General features: G+C 36.7%; 1 protein-coding gene across 5 annotated transcripts in view; it reads left to right on the top strand.

Annotated features, from left to right (window-relative positions):
• The first annotated feature begins 2,791 nt into the window (after nt 1-2,791).
• Nucleotides 2,792-14,002, top strand: part of carmil2 (capping protein regulator and myosin 1 linker 2) — a 135,356-nt gene continuing 124,145 nt past the window's right edge. For 2 of the 5 annotated variants that reach the window (XM_044193206.1, XM_044193203.1), the window contains exons 1-9: nt 2,870-3,206; nt 5,548-5,654; nt 5,873-5,923; nt 6,895-6,954; nt 7,283-7,404; nt 10,479-10,576; nt 10,860-10,930; nt 11,087-11,160; nt 11,252-11,327. In XM_044193206.1, the coding sequence (XP_044049141.1) occupies nt 3,179-3,206; nt 5,548-5,654; nt 5,873-5,923; nt 6,895-6,954; nt 7,283-7,404; nt 10,479-10,576; nt 10,860-10,930; nt 11,087-11,160; nt 11,252-11,327 (687 nt within the window). In that variant the 5' untranslated portion in view covers nt 2,870-3,178. Of the gene's footprint in view, nt 2,810-2,869; nt 3,207-5,547; nt 5,655-5,872; nt 5,924-6,894; nt 6,955-7,282; nt 7,405-10,478; nt 10,577-10,859; nt 10,931-11,086; nt 11,161-11,251; nt 11,328-14,002 lie in introns of those variants that run through there. The other 3 variants (XM_044193205.1, XM_044193204.1, XM_044193207.1) reach the window with 3 other exon arrangements.

The following is a 14,002-nucleotide window of genomic DNA, read 5'->3' as shown; positions in this document are numbered from 1 at the left end:
CCTCTGACTGCTGCATGCTTTTGTTCTTTCAATTAGCTATACAGTTGTGGGGCGGTGTTGTGTTGAAGGAGGTTTAAACAAGCATGTGTATATGTGTATTTAAGCCCATGAGTTTTTTTCCAGGTCAATACAGCAAAATATATGTGGAGCTGGATGATATGGATAACAATAAAATCTTGATATTTGTCATGTTTTTCATTTCAAAAGTTACAGTAAATATAGGACATCAGATGTTGCCTGCTTCACTGAAAAGTCCATTCTCAATGTATGTGCACTGGCACCTTCAAGATTCTACATCACATTTATGTAAGTTGTAATGTCACAAAATCCTACTTGTATACAAGTGTTAAACTGTGAAAACAACCCTCTAGTGTCAAACTCTGCACATACAGTACATCATTCTGCAGGGTGAAGGCCAAATAACCAAGTCAAGGAACATTAAGAAAAACACATTTTTGAGTGGAGGAATACTCTAAATATGCAAGTCAGAATCAGAAATACAGTGGTGTGAAAAAGTGTTTGCCCCCTTCCTGATTTCTTATTTTTTTGGCCTGCATGGAAGAGTTCCAAGATGGAAACCAGTGCTGAGCAAAAAAAACATTAAGGCTTGTCTCATTTTTGCCAGAAAACATCTTGATGATCCCCAAGACTTTTGGGAAAATACTCTGGACTGACGAGACAAAAGTTGAACTTTTTGGAAGGTGTGTGTCCCATCACATCTGGCGTCAAAGTAACACCGCATTTCAGAAAAAGAACATCACACCAGCAGTAAAATATGGTGGTGGTAGTGTGATGGTCTTGGGTTGGTTTTTTTGCCCAGTCTCTTTCTTTTGGTGGAGTCATGAACACTGACCTTAACTGAGGCAAGTGAGGCCTGCAGTTCTTTGGATGTTGTTGTGGGGTCTCTGAATGGCTGAAGAAGAACAAAATGAAGACTTTGGAGTGGCCTAGTCAAAGTTCTGACCTGAATCCTATTGAGATGCTGTGGCATGACCTTAAAAAGGAAGTTCATGCTCGAAAACCCTCCAATGTGGCTGAATTACAACAATTCTGCAAAGATGCCAGCACTGGCCCAACCAGTTATTAGGTTTAGGGGGCAATCATTACTCACACAGGGCCATGTAGGTTTGGATTTTGTTTTCCCTTAATAATAACAACCTTCATTTAAAAACTGCATTTTGTTTACTTGTTATCTTTGACTAATATTTAAATTAGTTTGATGATCTGAAACATTTAAGTGTGACAAACATGCAAAAAAATAAGAAATCAGGAAGGGGGCGAACACTTTTTCACACCACTGTACTTTACTGATCCCCGAGGGGAAATGCTTTTGTTACAGCAGCTCACTGTCACGTCAGTGCACACAGGAATAGAAGTTCTAAGCAAATCAAATATAATACACTATAATACAGGCAAGATAAATTAAGTACAAAGTGGATATAAGTATAAAATTAAAATAAGTGTAAAGTACAAAGTGGATTTACTAGTTGATAAGTATGTACAGTATAATAATACAATGTAATAAGTAATAGTGCATGTACTGTCAAGTTAAGTGTAAGCTTAAGCTTAAGCTTGATTATGAGGCGGTGGATATTGCACAGCAGTAATAGAAGTATGAATAAGTATGAATAAATATCAATAAATAGATTTCCCTGTAATATACAGCAAGATAACAAAAGACCAATGGTTCAACAATTAACAACAATCTGAATGATGTAATATTATTGAAAAAGTACTGTACTCAAGTACAATTTTCAGGTACTTAAAGTGTAATTGAGTATTTCCTTTTTATGCTACTTTTCTATACTTTTTCTATTCACTACATTTCATGGGGAAATATTGTATGTTTTACTCCACTCCATTTATCTGACAGCTTTTTAGAAAGAAAGTTTACATTTAAGACAGGCTTGTAAAATATGATTTATTGTTATAGGTTAAACCACCCAACAGTATAAAAAGAGTTTAAATTAGCTTCACCTCAACCAGCAACAACATTACAATGACTCCAACTCATCAAATTATGTATAATAATAATTCAGTATGTAATACAACACTATTTGGGGCAATTCTGCATAGTGAATATGTTTTCTTTTCATACATTAAGTACATCTTAAAGCCAATACTTTTGTAAGTACAATTTTGAATTCAGGACTTTTACCTATAATGGAGGATTGATACTGCTACTTTTACTTGATCAAAACAATTCTTGGATGACTGGTGCCAATAAGCTAAATGTTTTAAATGTATGTATGTGTTATTTTAATTTTTTTAATGCACGTTTTAGTGCCCCCTGGTGGTTAGAGGTCAATTAAACACCTTGCACTGGCTGTGCATGTACAACAGTACTGAAGTCTGCAAATTAAACACCACCCATTAGTCTTAAAGATTAGATTTTCTAATAGGAAGTTCTTCAACCACTGTGATGCTTTTTTGCAATTATGTTTGCCAGCATTTTTTGTTCTGCAGTATAGTAAGCATTCAATATTTTGACATGTCTTTAAACATCTTGAACAGTTTGAAGCTCGACTTTGTAAAACTGCAGATTTCCTGACTGCGGTGTGTTTCTCAGTGTGGGGGGTTAGATGAGGTTCCTGCCAGCTTAGTCTTCTCTATGTTCACTACAATAGTGACTCACAACATGGAACAGGATGTGCGTGTCTACGTTCATGAGCAAAAAAGAGTGTGCACAATAAACAAGAAAAGGTGATGTGTGTGCATGCATGCATGAGTGGAAAAGAGAAAGTGGGTTATATGCAGACGTGCATCTATGAGAAAGAAATCTGGCGGTGGTTCATGTGTGTGTGCATGTGTATGTCTCCACACCTTTGGTATCTTCACCTTGCATTTTCTGTTTTCTGCTGCCACATACCAACACCTTCCTCCTCTGGTTTCTACTCTTCAGCCAGCACTGGATGATTACAGTTTTATGCTGTTTGTCTCTGATCAGATAGGATTTAGCTTTTTTAAGTCTGCACATACGAGTTGTTAATTACATATTAAGATCCATGTTTCTTCCTTTTGTATTGATAATGTGGTGTAAAACACTTAGCCTGGCCAGTTTTCAGTCAGGATAGTTCACTGATGTTGGAGGTGGTACACTGGAGGAGCAGCAGATGATCACAGCTTGACTTTTTTTGCATTTTTCAGTTGATACCAGCGTTTTATTGAAGCCTACAATATGGACTCCGTCCCTCAGAACCTGCAAGGTAAGATGAGTCAACTTCAGTAGCAATATCAATGCTTTTTTATCACAGTTTGAAGAGAATAGAGCAGTAGCTGATCTTCAGTGTCAGTAACCAATGGCTTTTAAAGGGCCATACCAGTGTTTTTACATGCACTCAGTTACCTACAGCCCTCTAATAAATCCTAGCTTCATGAAGGTTATAATTTTCAGTTTTTGTTTAAACTGTTTTAGAGAGGTGTTGAATCAACTTTATGCAAATTTTGGAGGCTGTAGTTTGTGATACAGTTAAATTGCATTGTGTTATACTGAGAGGTGTTTCTAATATATCGGCCACCCTATTTATTTCAATTAGGGTAGGTTTAATATTAAAAGAATATTTGTTTTGTAGTTTATGGTCTAAAAATGCTGATATGATCCTAAATGTGACAACTTTAATGCACAGAAACTCAGAAATGGAAGCATTTGACTTTTTCACATAACTATGGAAAGAACAGTTTTGAAACAGTTAGACTGTGAGTGGATAACTGTCATATGTGTAGTATCAGAGAGAGACCACACTTAACTGCACCAAAGTCTGGATTCAGTTAAGTCAAGCTTAGGTTTGCTGTTACAAAGGTCAAATGTGAGTCAGTTGCACAAAAGTGATTTCATGCCTAAAGGTTATCCACTCTGCCCTCAGCTAACAGCTGTGTTTCCATTGTAGCAGTCAGTGACACCAACTGACAAAATGAAGGAAATATGACTCAGTATGTGGTTTGTCAACAATGTTATGAACTGAGCAAAGAGAGAGGAAAGAGTTCAGACACCACAGGATTCTTTGAAATAGTTTTTCTGCATTGATCATAACTGACATTTTTTGCTAAAATGTCCATAAGAGTATAAAGACCAGTGGGAGCAAAGTGTTTAAGAAATTTGATCTTCAATATGCAGAAATTCTCTGAGGCGTCAACTGCAGACAGTATGAACATGTCTTTGAAGCTCTATACCAAAATATAACTAAGGGACAGGGGAGGCTACAGATGTAATGTCTCCATGAATCCAGCTGTTTCTGAGCAAATCACTGAATTTTTCAGTTTTGACCATTACAGTAAATATGGCTACCATGGCCTCCTTTTCACCCGATGGCTAGAGAAATGATATCCAGGATTGAAAAACTGCACCAAAAAACTGGAATGTTCCTGAAACAGGAATTTTCCATTCCTCACAAAATAGGTGGTGCTGGAGGCTTGGTAACATGACGTGATTACTTTGGCTAACCAGACAAGAAATTAACAATTTGTTCAATTTGGACCAATTAATAAATCAACATGTCATTGCTGAACAGCGCAAATTTACAAGTTCACAAACTCTTTGCTCTGCATGAATTTACTTTGCCTCAATTAGTCAGAAATTTTGATTTGGCCAAGCCTTTAAAAAGACATACCTCACTATATTTACCAAACTTCCTGTTCCTGGTGTGGTTCTCAATCCCTTCCATAATTGGTCCCTACTGAGGTCCCCTTACATACACAAAGTACATATCTCACATAAATCAAAAACTCCATAATAAAAGCTTTAAGAGTAGACCTTCATTCCAAGTAAGTATTAATGGAATAAAATGGTTAAATATGACACAAACACTTGAATTATCTTAAAGAGTAGTCCAATTTCTTATAGAGGCATCAAACTCAGGCAACTGCTAACCCTTCAGCAGACTGTTAGTCCCATCTAGTCTTGTCACTGCATGTGTGATACCCCTTAGCAATGCCAAATGTATGGTGGCAACTCATAAAAACATCCTGCAATACACTGAGAAATATCTTGTAAAGTTTGAGCATATGGAATATTCTAGTCAGTCATTACACCTAACAGGTGTTCAGGAGTGAAGACAAAACCGCCATTAGGACACTGTTGACTTAAAAGCTGATCTCTCTAAAAGTGAATGTCAGCTTTCAAGTTTTGACCTATGAAAGAAGCATTAAAACTCTTTTCATACATGATTAGTAAGTGTAATCTTTCAACAGTTATCCAGCAGGTTACTAGTGTACCTAGTGTTGTGTACCCTTTCTGACCCAGCTGGCCTGCCAGTAACTTAAATCTCATGAAAATAAAACAATGCTAACCCTAAAATTAAATCTTTCATTTCATCACTGAATGATGATTCAGTGATGTTATGTCTAAGTTGATCGAGAAAATCACACTTAATTGTTTAATCCTGTTGACCAAAATGTACAGATGTTTTGAAAAGAATATAGTATGAATGCAACAAGGATAGAGGATGGAGGATAGAGGATAATAAAGGGTCAGCAGTAGTCATCATGACAGATACTTGAGTTTAGTCTCCAGGTGACCCGTGCTCCTGTTTGTGTTTGTGACCCTGTAAGCAGATCAGATCTCAGAGCTGCTGAAGCCTCACAGAGTCTGTCTGGTGACGCCTGTTATTCTGAACCACTCCAGTCAGCCATGTGGGAGATCAGCCAACAGGCTTGTGGTGAGTGATGGGACACTAAAGACTTTCTATCTAATATTAAGTTTATTATGCTTGCTGTATATATAAACCAGATATGATCATGACAGGTATAAGTGCAAAATAGATATGATATCTTTGGATCAAACAAAGCAGAAATCAGAGAAGTATGTGTGAAAGACTATATTATCCCATATTTAATGTCTTGTCTCTCTCCTTCTAATCATGTCTCTCTGTCTTAGGTATTGAGTCTATGGAGAGGTTACCTGGTTATAAACAAGCAACCTGTCAGGGTAAATCACAACACAATGTTAAAACATCTAAACCAAACCAATTACACCAACACCCATCAGCACATTTTATGATGAGGTTTGAAATATCTAGGTTTTATTTTTCTCACTGGTTTTGACCTGTTAACTAACCTCTCTTATGTGTCACAAGATAAATTTAAGGGGTTGCATTGATTGATTGGGATAGCAGGGGTGTTGCAAAAGGGTTGCAAAGTAAACTTGCAAACTACATACATTTCTTCTCTTTTTCTGGACCTTTCTTTATTGTTTGCTTTTATGTGAAATATTCAATAGTTTTACATCTTTGAGTCTCAAACAATTATTCAAATGACAAAAACTGAGAAGTTTAGAAGGAAAACTCGTTTGATGAAAATGCTCTCAGTGTATAGAAATTTGAAGGGTTTGTAAGCAGACACTGCTTTATTTTAAGGTTTTGTTTTAATAGTTATATTAAATGGTTAGCCATGCAGATAGTTTTGATTTTTATGTGTTGAGATTTTGAGATATCTGCCTCTGAATCCCCCCCAATACAATGGAGGTGAATAGAATTTAGTTTCTGGTGGCTACAGCATAAAATAAAGACATCTTTCCAGAAATAACACCCCTGTTACTCTGGATAATCCAGATCTCACAGTGATCAGGTTTTATTGGAACTACTTTTTACCAACAAAATATATATGTTCTCTAGTGTGTTCTATTATCCAGAGTAACTGGGACACTGGGAAAGAGATCCTGCTGCTTAATGTGCTTAGAGCAGCACAAACTAATCCACCATCCACCTTCATTGAGATTTCTGCCTCCACCCCAGGGGGAGGCAGAAATCTCAGACACGGATATCTCAAAACCTGGACAAATACAACCCAAATGGAGAGATAGACTTCAACCTAAGTTGAATTTTATTTGCCCCCTGTTCTCATTTACTCTTTGTATGCGTGTGTGTGTGTTTACATATATGTCTGTGTCTATGTGTACAGGTGGAGAGCACTTTCAGCTACCTGGAGATTTGTTCCATCAACATTCACAGTCTCACACAGGTACACTCACATTATCATTTTTAGCAAAATCATACTCGTTTATAATAATCGTAATTATGTTTTTTTTTCGTTATGATATATTTTACCGGTTATCATATATTTTACCGAGTTATATTCCAGTTGTTCATCCTATCCTTTTATTCAGTAAAGCACTGGATGCCATTTACAACAGAAAAATTAACAGGAGAGCAATATACAAACATCATTGTGAAATACTGTGGGATTAAATATTTGATTGCTATCGATATAAAGCTAAAAATAGGCTATGGCTTACATGTTTTTGCTGAGGGTAAGCATCATACATGTATGACATGTATATATGTTGCAGATTGTGTTGGAGACAGACAGGCAGACTCTGTCTTTCAGTGTATTGCACATTGAGGATCTTGAGGCCATGGTCAGTCACATGACTGCCTCACTGAAGAGGATCTTCCCTGATTCGTCTCCAGGGTGGGTCTCACTCCATAACCTGCTACATGTCTGAATGCACACCAATGAGTTGATACACTACTACCTCATATTCTACAAGCAGAATTTGAATTTCTGTTTTTACATACTGTATCCCCCTTTTGGGCCCATATGCAGATCCTGAAAAATACTTAATTGACTATCTGGGCAAAATATTAACTTTGTACAAAGTATACAGATGGGTGACAAGTAAAAGTAAAACCACAACTTGCAGTGTGTTAGTAAGGTGTTGTTCCACCATGAGCCTCCAGAACAGCTTCAGTACTCCTTGTCATAGATAATGATAGTGAAGAACTCTACTGGAGGGATGAACAGCATTCTTCCAAAAGATATTCCCTCATTTGTTGTTTAGATGATGGTGGTGGATAGCGCTGTCTAACACATCACTCCAAAATCTCCCACATGTGTTTTGTTCAGTTGAGATCTGGTCACTGTGAAGGCCATAGCATATGGTATTTTCATACTCAAACCACTCGGGGAGCATTTGCATTTAGTATGTTTCTGCGCTCATTTATTCAGGTTTCTTCTTTGAGTTGTCACCTATCTTTATATCAAAACAGGAAGATTGCCATAAAATGTATTCAGCATATTCATGCTCACATTTATTCAACCTTTATTTAAATCTCAAGGAATCATTGAGGGCATGCTCTCATTTTCAGTGAAGTCAAGAGTATAAAACAGAATAAATACACACAAAACATAATATAAAATAAAAACAGAACACAGTCAAAAACAATTACATTCATGTGTGGAGTAGTTTGTAATCATTAGTTTGTAATAGTAGTTTTAAATTGACCTGTAGGTACAAATATGTTGAGTTTTAGGGTAAATTGTTCTAAGTGTGTGCAGCACAAAAACCAAAAGCAGTGTTTGCACGCGGGACATCAACCAATCACTAGATCAAGTCAAATAATTACTATGGGACCAGTTTAATAAGGAAGTGATATATTGTGGCACGTTGCCATTAAGGGCTTTATAAATAAATAGAAACCAATGCCTCTCCCATCACAAAATTTTCATACAAGATGCAATGATGAGTAGAATAACTGTCACCTGCAATAAATCTTAGGGTGGAGTGATAATCTTAATCAGAGGTGTGTCTATAGATAACATCACCATAGTCCAAGACAGACAAGAAGACGGCCTCAATTATCTGCTTCCCACTGAACATTGGAAAATTAGCTGTTTTTGCAACAATTATCCAATTTTTTGTCGTAGATTGCTGACAAGTGTGTCAATGTGAAATTTTTTTTTCACATTGACACACTTTTTGATCCAGTCAGATACCAAGATATTTGTGCTCTGAAACCCTCTCAATACTCTGTCCATTCATAGTGGTAATATGCAAACTATTCACTAAATCACAACATCTCTATCTAGAAAACAGCATGCATTTAGTCTTGCTTGCATTCAGGACTAATTTAAAATAAAACAAAAATGCATCTTGCAATTTGTCAAAGGCTTGTTGTAGTATGTCAGTGACAGAGTGTGCTGTATTTGCAAAACAATACAGAACTGTATTATTTGCATAAAGATAGGCATTACAGTTTGTTATAGCAGATGTAATACTGTTAATATAAATTGTGAACAAGATAGGACCCAAAATTGAACCTTGTGGAACCCCCTTTGACAGTGGTAGAAATACAGAACAATCGTTTACCAAAATCACACATTGCTGTCTATGAGACAGGTAGTTCTGAAACCATTTACAGGACTTATAATGAAAACCAGTATCTCGTAGACTCTGCAGGAGCATAGCATGATCAACAGTATCAAATGCTTTTGTTAAATCAACAAAAGGGTAGCACAACATTTCCCTTTGTCAACAGCATATACAATATCATGTATAACCAAAGTAATAGCAGTGACAGTACTGTTTTTAGCTCTGAAACCAGATTGGAGTGGACATAACACGAAATTTCTTGAGGGGAAAGATTTGAGCTGATTATTAACTAATGACTCCAGGACTATAGCAAGACAGGACAGTATGGAAATTGGCCGATAGTTATTAAGATAATTTTTATCACCACCCTTATGCAGTGGGACTACATGTGCAGATTTCCAAACCTGAGAGATAACGGCAATAGAAATGGAGAGGTTAAAGAGATATGTAATTTGTACAGCAATATTTGTGGCACATAGCTTTGAAAAAATAAGGGTGTAGTTTATCCTCCCCAGTTGCTTTGCTGCAGTCAATACCTTGAAGTGCCTCCTTAACAACAGAGGAAGTGAAGGCCTGTAAGGGTGTACTGAGAGGTACGGTTTAAGGAGGGCACGGGCCAAAGGCTTACTATTAAGAGCAGATCCTGAATATACCATATCAAACTGATTTCGCCTTGCTAGAGCCTAGGCTTTGTCCCTTGCCTTGAACATCATTGACAATTCTGTGGAAGACCAGGGGCTTGATCTATCTTTAACCCTAAGCATTTTAAAAGGTGCATGTTTATCAATGACAGCGAGTAATGAATTTGTGAAATATTCCAATGCCAGTTCTACACCTGGTATTGACATAAAACCTTTAGCAGCACCCTCGGGACAAATGTTACAATGTTTTTAGCCAAGCTTGCAGCATGGCTTTATGGACTGCAATTTCTAAAAATTTCCAGAAAGAGGGTGAATTCTAACTACTTTAGTGATCCTTTGACTTTTCCTCTAGTGCCAACATGATGTTGACATTTGTGGTTTTAAATGAACTATTTTAACTATTGATTGCCATGAAACTTACACACATTCATTACCCCTAAAGATGAATTGTAATAACAAATACCTGCTAAACTAATGACATTGTGTTTTAGTGTTTAGTGCTAATTAGCAATTGTTAGTATGCTAACATGCTAAACTAAGATGGCGAACATATGTAAATATTTTACCTGCTAAACATCAGCATGTTAGCATTGTCATTGTATGCATGTTAGCATGCTGATGTTAGCATTTAGCTCAAAGCACCACTGTGTCAAATACATCCTCACAGAACCACTCACATGGCTGTAGACTCTTTGTCTTGTTATACAGTATGTCAGTCTTAAACAGTATATTTCTTGTCCTTCGATCTTCAGAAAGCTGCTAAAGATGATTCCTCCAGATCTCCAGCAGAGACTCCTCACGCTGACTGGTGTGATAGAAGAGCAGCTGAATAGTCAGCCTGGCCCCTGTGGTATGTGCCTTTCATTTTAAAGTATAGGTGGTTGGCCCTATGATCAATGTCTAAGTTGACATGTGAGAAGACATTTGTTCATTTGTCATACTCTGATAAAGCTAACCATCACCTGTTATTACCTTGTGATTTCAAGATTAGCTATGTAGAAGTATTGTTTTTGTGCTTATTTGTAAAGAGCAGATTAGCAGATTTAGTGAGATGATACATTGATACATTTGGGTCTCAAGGAAGCTCATGTATTTGCAGATGGATAGAGTGTGTTTGAATGTGTGTTCCCCAGGAGGATTCTCTGATACCTATGCTGCTCTGTGTGATTTCAATGAGATGTCATTTAGAGAGGAGATTAAGTGGGTAAGTAACTACTGTAATGCAACATAATATTAATATGACACGAGTACCAAACTTTATAAGGACCTATTTTTCCATAAACTACTTAAGCGACACTTCACAGTAACCGAATGTTAGCATTGGTGTATCCAAATAAAGCATGGATAACCTTTTGGGCAGGATGTAGACAACATCTACTATATCAACAACTGGAGACAGTTCAACCTGCAGGACTTCAGCCACTTAGACAGCAGGTGAGATACAGTACAGTGCTGTTTCATCCAATCTTACCTTACATAGTCTGTTTAAATTCCTCTCCTTATTTCTCCTCTCCTTTCCTTGCAGGGACTTGGCATTAACAGTAGCAGCTCTGTCTTTCAACCAGTGGTTTACCAAGATCTACTGCAAAGAACTCAAACTGGTACACTCTCTTATTAGTTCATTTGTATGTGTTTTTCTGTTGTTTTTTAATTGGAAAAGGGTTTGCGCTCTTGAATCCAGGCTTTTCAAAAGATAGTGTCAGGTGCATGTAGACAATGTCCACAATCCCATTTCATAGAAAAATTGCTTGCACACTGACAAAAAAGTAGAAGAGTCACTTCAAATGTAAGAAGAATCTATTTATACCGTATGCAAAAGGTGACACAATCTGAAACACATTGACAAAAACTTAATGTTTGGGTCAAAGGACCATTATCAGCACAACTTACAGACTGTGCAATTCTAGAGACATAAATAGGCTATTAAACTAACAGCAATGACTAATCAGAGGAAGGGAAGTAAGAGGCAAAAGATGTTTCACACAAACTCATCAGCTACCTGGGTGTGGTCACACAACCTACAAGGAAACCAGAATGAATACATAGACAATAAATGTGTGTAACTGCATACACCCATGTTTCCCCATATACAAGTTAAATTCAATTAATTCCATTCAATTTTATTTTATTTATATTGCGCCAATTCATAACAGAAGTTAACTGATTGCACTTGTCCTATAGAGCAGATCTAGACCATACTCTTTATAATATTATTCACAGGCACCCAACAATTCCCACCATGAGCTAGCACTTGGCGACGGAGGCAAGGAGTAACTCCCTTTTAACAGGCAGAAATCTTGAGCAGAACCTAGGCTCTTGGTGGGCGGCCACCTGCCTCAACCGGTTGGTTTGAGAGAGAAAGAGAGAGGGGGGAGAGAGGAGGGAGACAGAGCAGAGGGAAAGAGCCATTTTGTCACAACCAAGCCCCAGACTATACCAGAAAACAAAACACAACCCTTCTGTGTGTGCCAAGTTTCATGAGTTTTCAGATATCCCCAGCCGTTTTGAAGGCTAAAAGTCATTAGGGGGCACTCTAAAGTGAACTCTAATTTAAGTATTTATATAGAGCTATAGTTTTCAAGCATCCTAAGCCCCTCAAAAATGCATTTGAAGAGCAGAATAATAAGCATTCCCACTATTGTTATTCAAATCTTTATTATTCCCACTATTGTTATTCAGTTCTTTATTAGTGGGAATGCTATTGTTATTCTATTTCTTTATTATTCTTATTTGTATTCTTCTACCGTATGTTTTTTGGTTTGCTACTACTCCTGCATAATTTCAGCTACAGAAACCATTCAACTATCAAAATGTTCAGCTCTTTAGGGGCATTTATGCTTGCATTTTTCTTTTTTCTTCCTTTTTATAGTTTTTAAAATATTAAGCTTTTAAAAATTTTTTACAATGTAAGTCAATGGAGCAATCTTCAAATCCTCTTCAAACTTACTCCATTTTGAAATGCTATTAGCTCTGCATACTTTCAGCTACAGACATCATTCAAACTTTAAACAGGCTTTCAACTATTAAACTTGTATTCAGCTTTTTGATATCTTTTGCAGATTTTTCAATATTGCAATTTATGTTTGATGCTTTTTCAGTCCTTTTCTGAATTTAAAATGGGTGTGTATTGGGCGGAATGTTCAGAGCTAGAGTGGGTGACATCATCGCTAGGGTGCAGAGCAGCTGTGAAATCTTCTTAAAAAATTCTCTTCAACTTGCTCTTATTACCACAATTTTGACTCTTTATACATCATTTTACACCAAAACATAGGAAAATTTGTGCTGGTTCTACACATGTAACTATGGAATCAAACTGACTCATACATTTAGCTTAGTGAGCTCCCAAGAAAACAGAAAGTGCCTGTTTTTAATTACATATATTAGTGTGTTCATTTCAACGATACAATATTTTTTAATGAGGGTGTCTTGTTCGAGTGGTACTTTGACAGGGTTTCCTCTGTCTGTCTCCATGACTGAGCACTTTCAGGGCTCAATCACCATGGCAACCAGTGGCTCAGTAGTAATGGGGCAGAAATGGGCAAAGCTAACTGATTGGCTTAATTCAAGTCTAATATACATGGCTGGCTGCTTTTTTCCCTCAACTTTATTGATGAGTCAAATTTAAACACACATATTGACACACACACAAACAAACACACACTAATGCACTAACACACACACATACAAACACACCATCTTTTCCATCTTTGTAGGGATTTTTACTGACAACTACTAAAGGTTTACTACTACTACCACTACTACTCCTACTACAGTCTTTACTTCTACTACTGCTACTATTACCACTACTACTACTACTGCAGTCTATACTACTACTACTACAATCTTTACTACTACTACTACTACTACTACAGTCTTTACTACTACTATTACATTTTTTACTCCTACTACTATTACTACTACTACTACTACAGTCTTTACTACTACTATTACATTTTTTACTCCTACTACTATTACTACTACTACTACTACAGTCTTTATTACTACTCATACTACAGTGTTTACTATTCTACTACTACTGCTTCTACTACCACTACTACCACTGCAGTCTTTACTACAACTACAATCTTTACTACCACTACGACTACTTGTACTACTACTACAGTCTTTACTTCTATTATTACTGCTACTATTACCACTACTACTACTACTGCAGTCTTTACTACTACTACTACTACTACTAATATTACTACACTACTACAGTCTTTACTACTACTACTACAATCTTTATTACTACTTATACTACTACTCCTACTAC

This window comes from Siniperca chuatsi, linkage group LG4, assembly GCF_020085105.1.
Source record: "Siniperca chuatsi isolate FFG_IHB_CAS linkage group LG4, ASM2008510v1, whole genome shotgun sequence".
Classification (NCBI taxonomy): domain Eukaryota; kingdom Metazoa; phylum Chordata; class Actinopteri; order Centrarchiformes; family Sinipercidae; genus Siniperca; species Siniperca chuatsi.
Note: the sequence above shows the minus strand (reverse complement) of the source record. Positions and strands in the feature narration are given on the sequence as shown.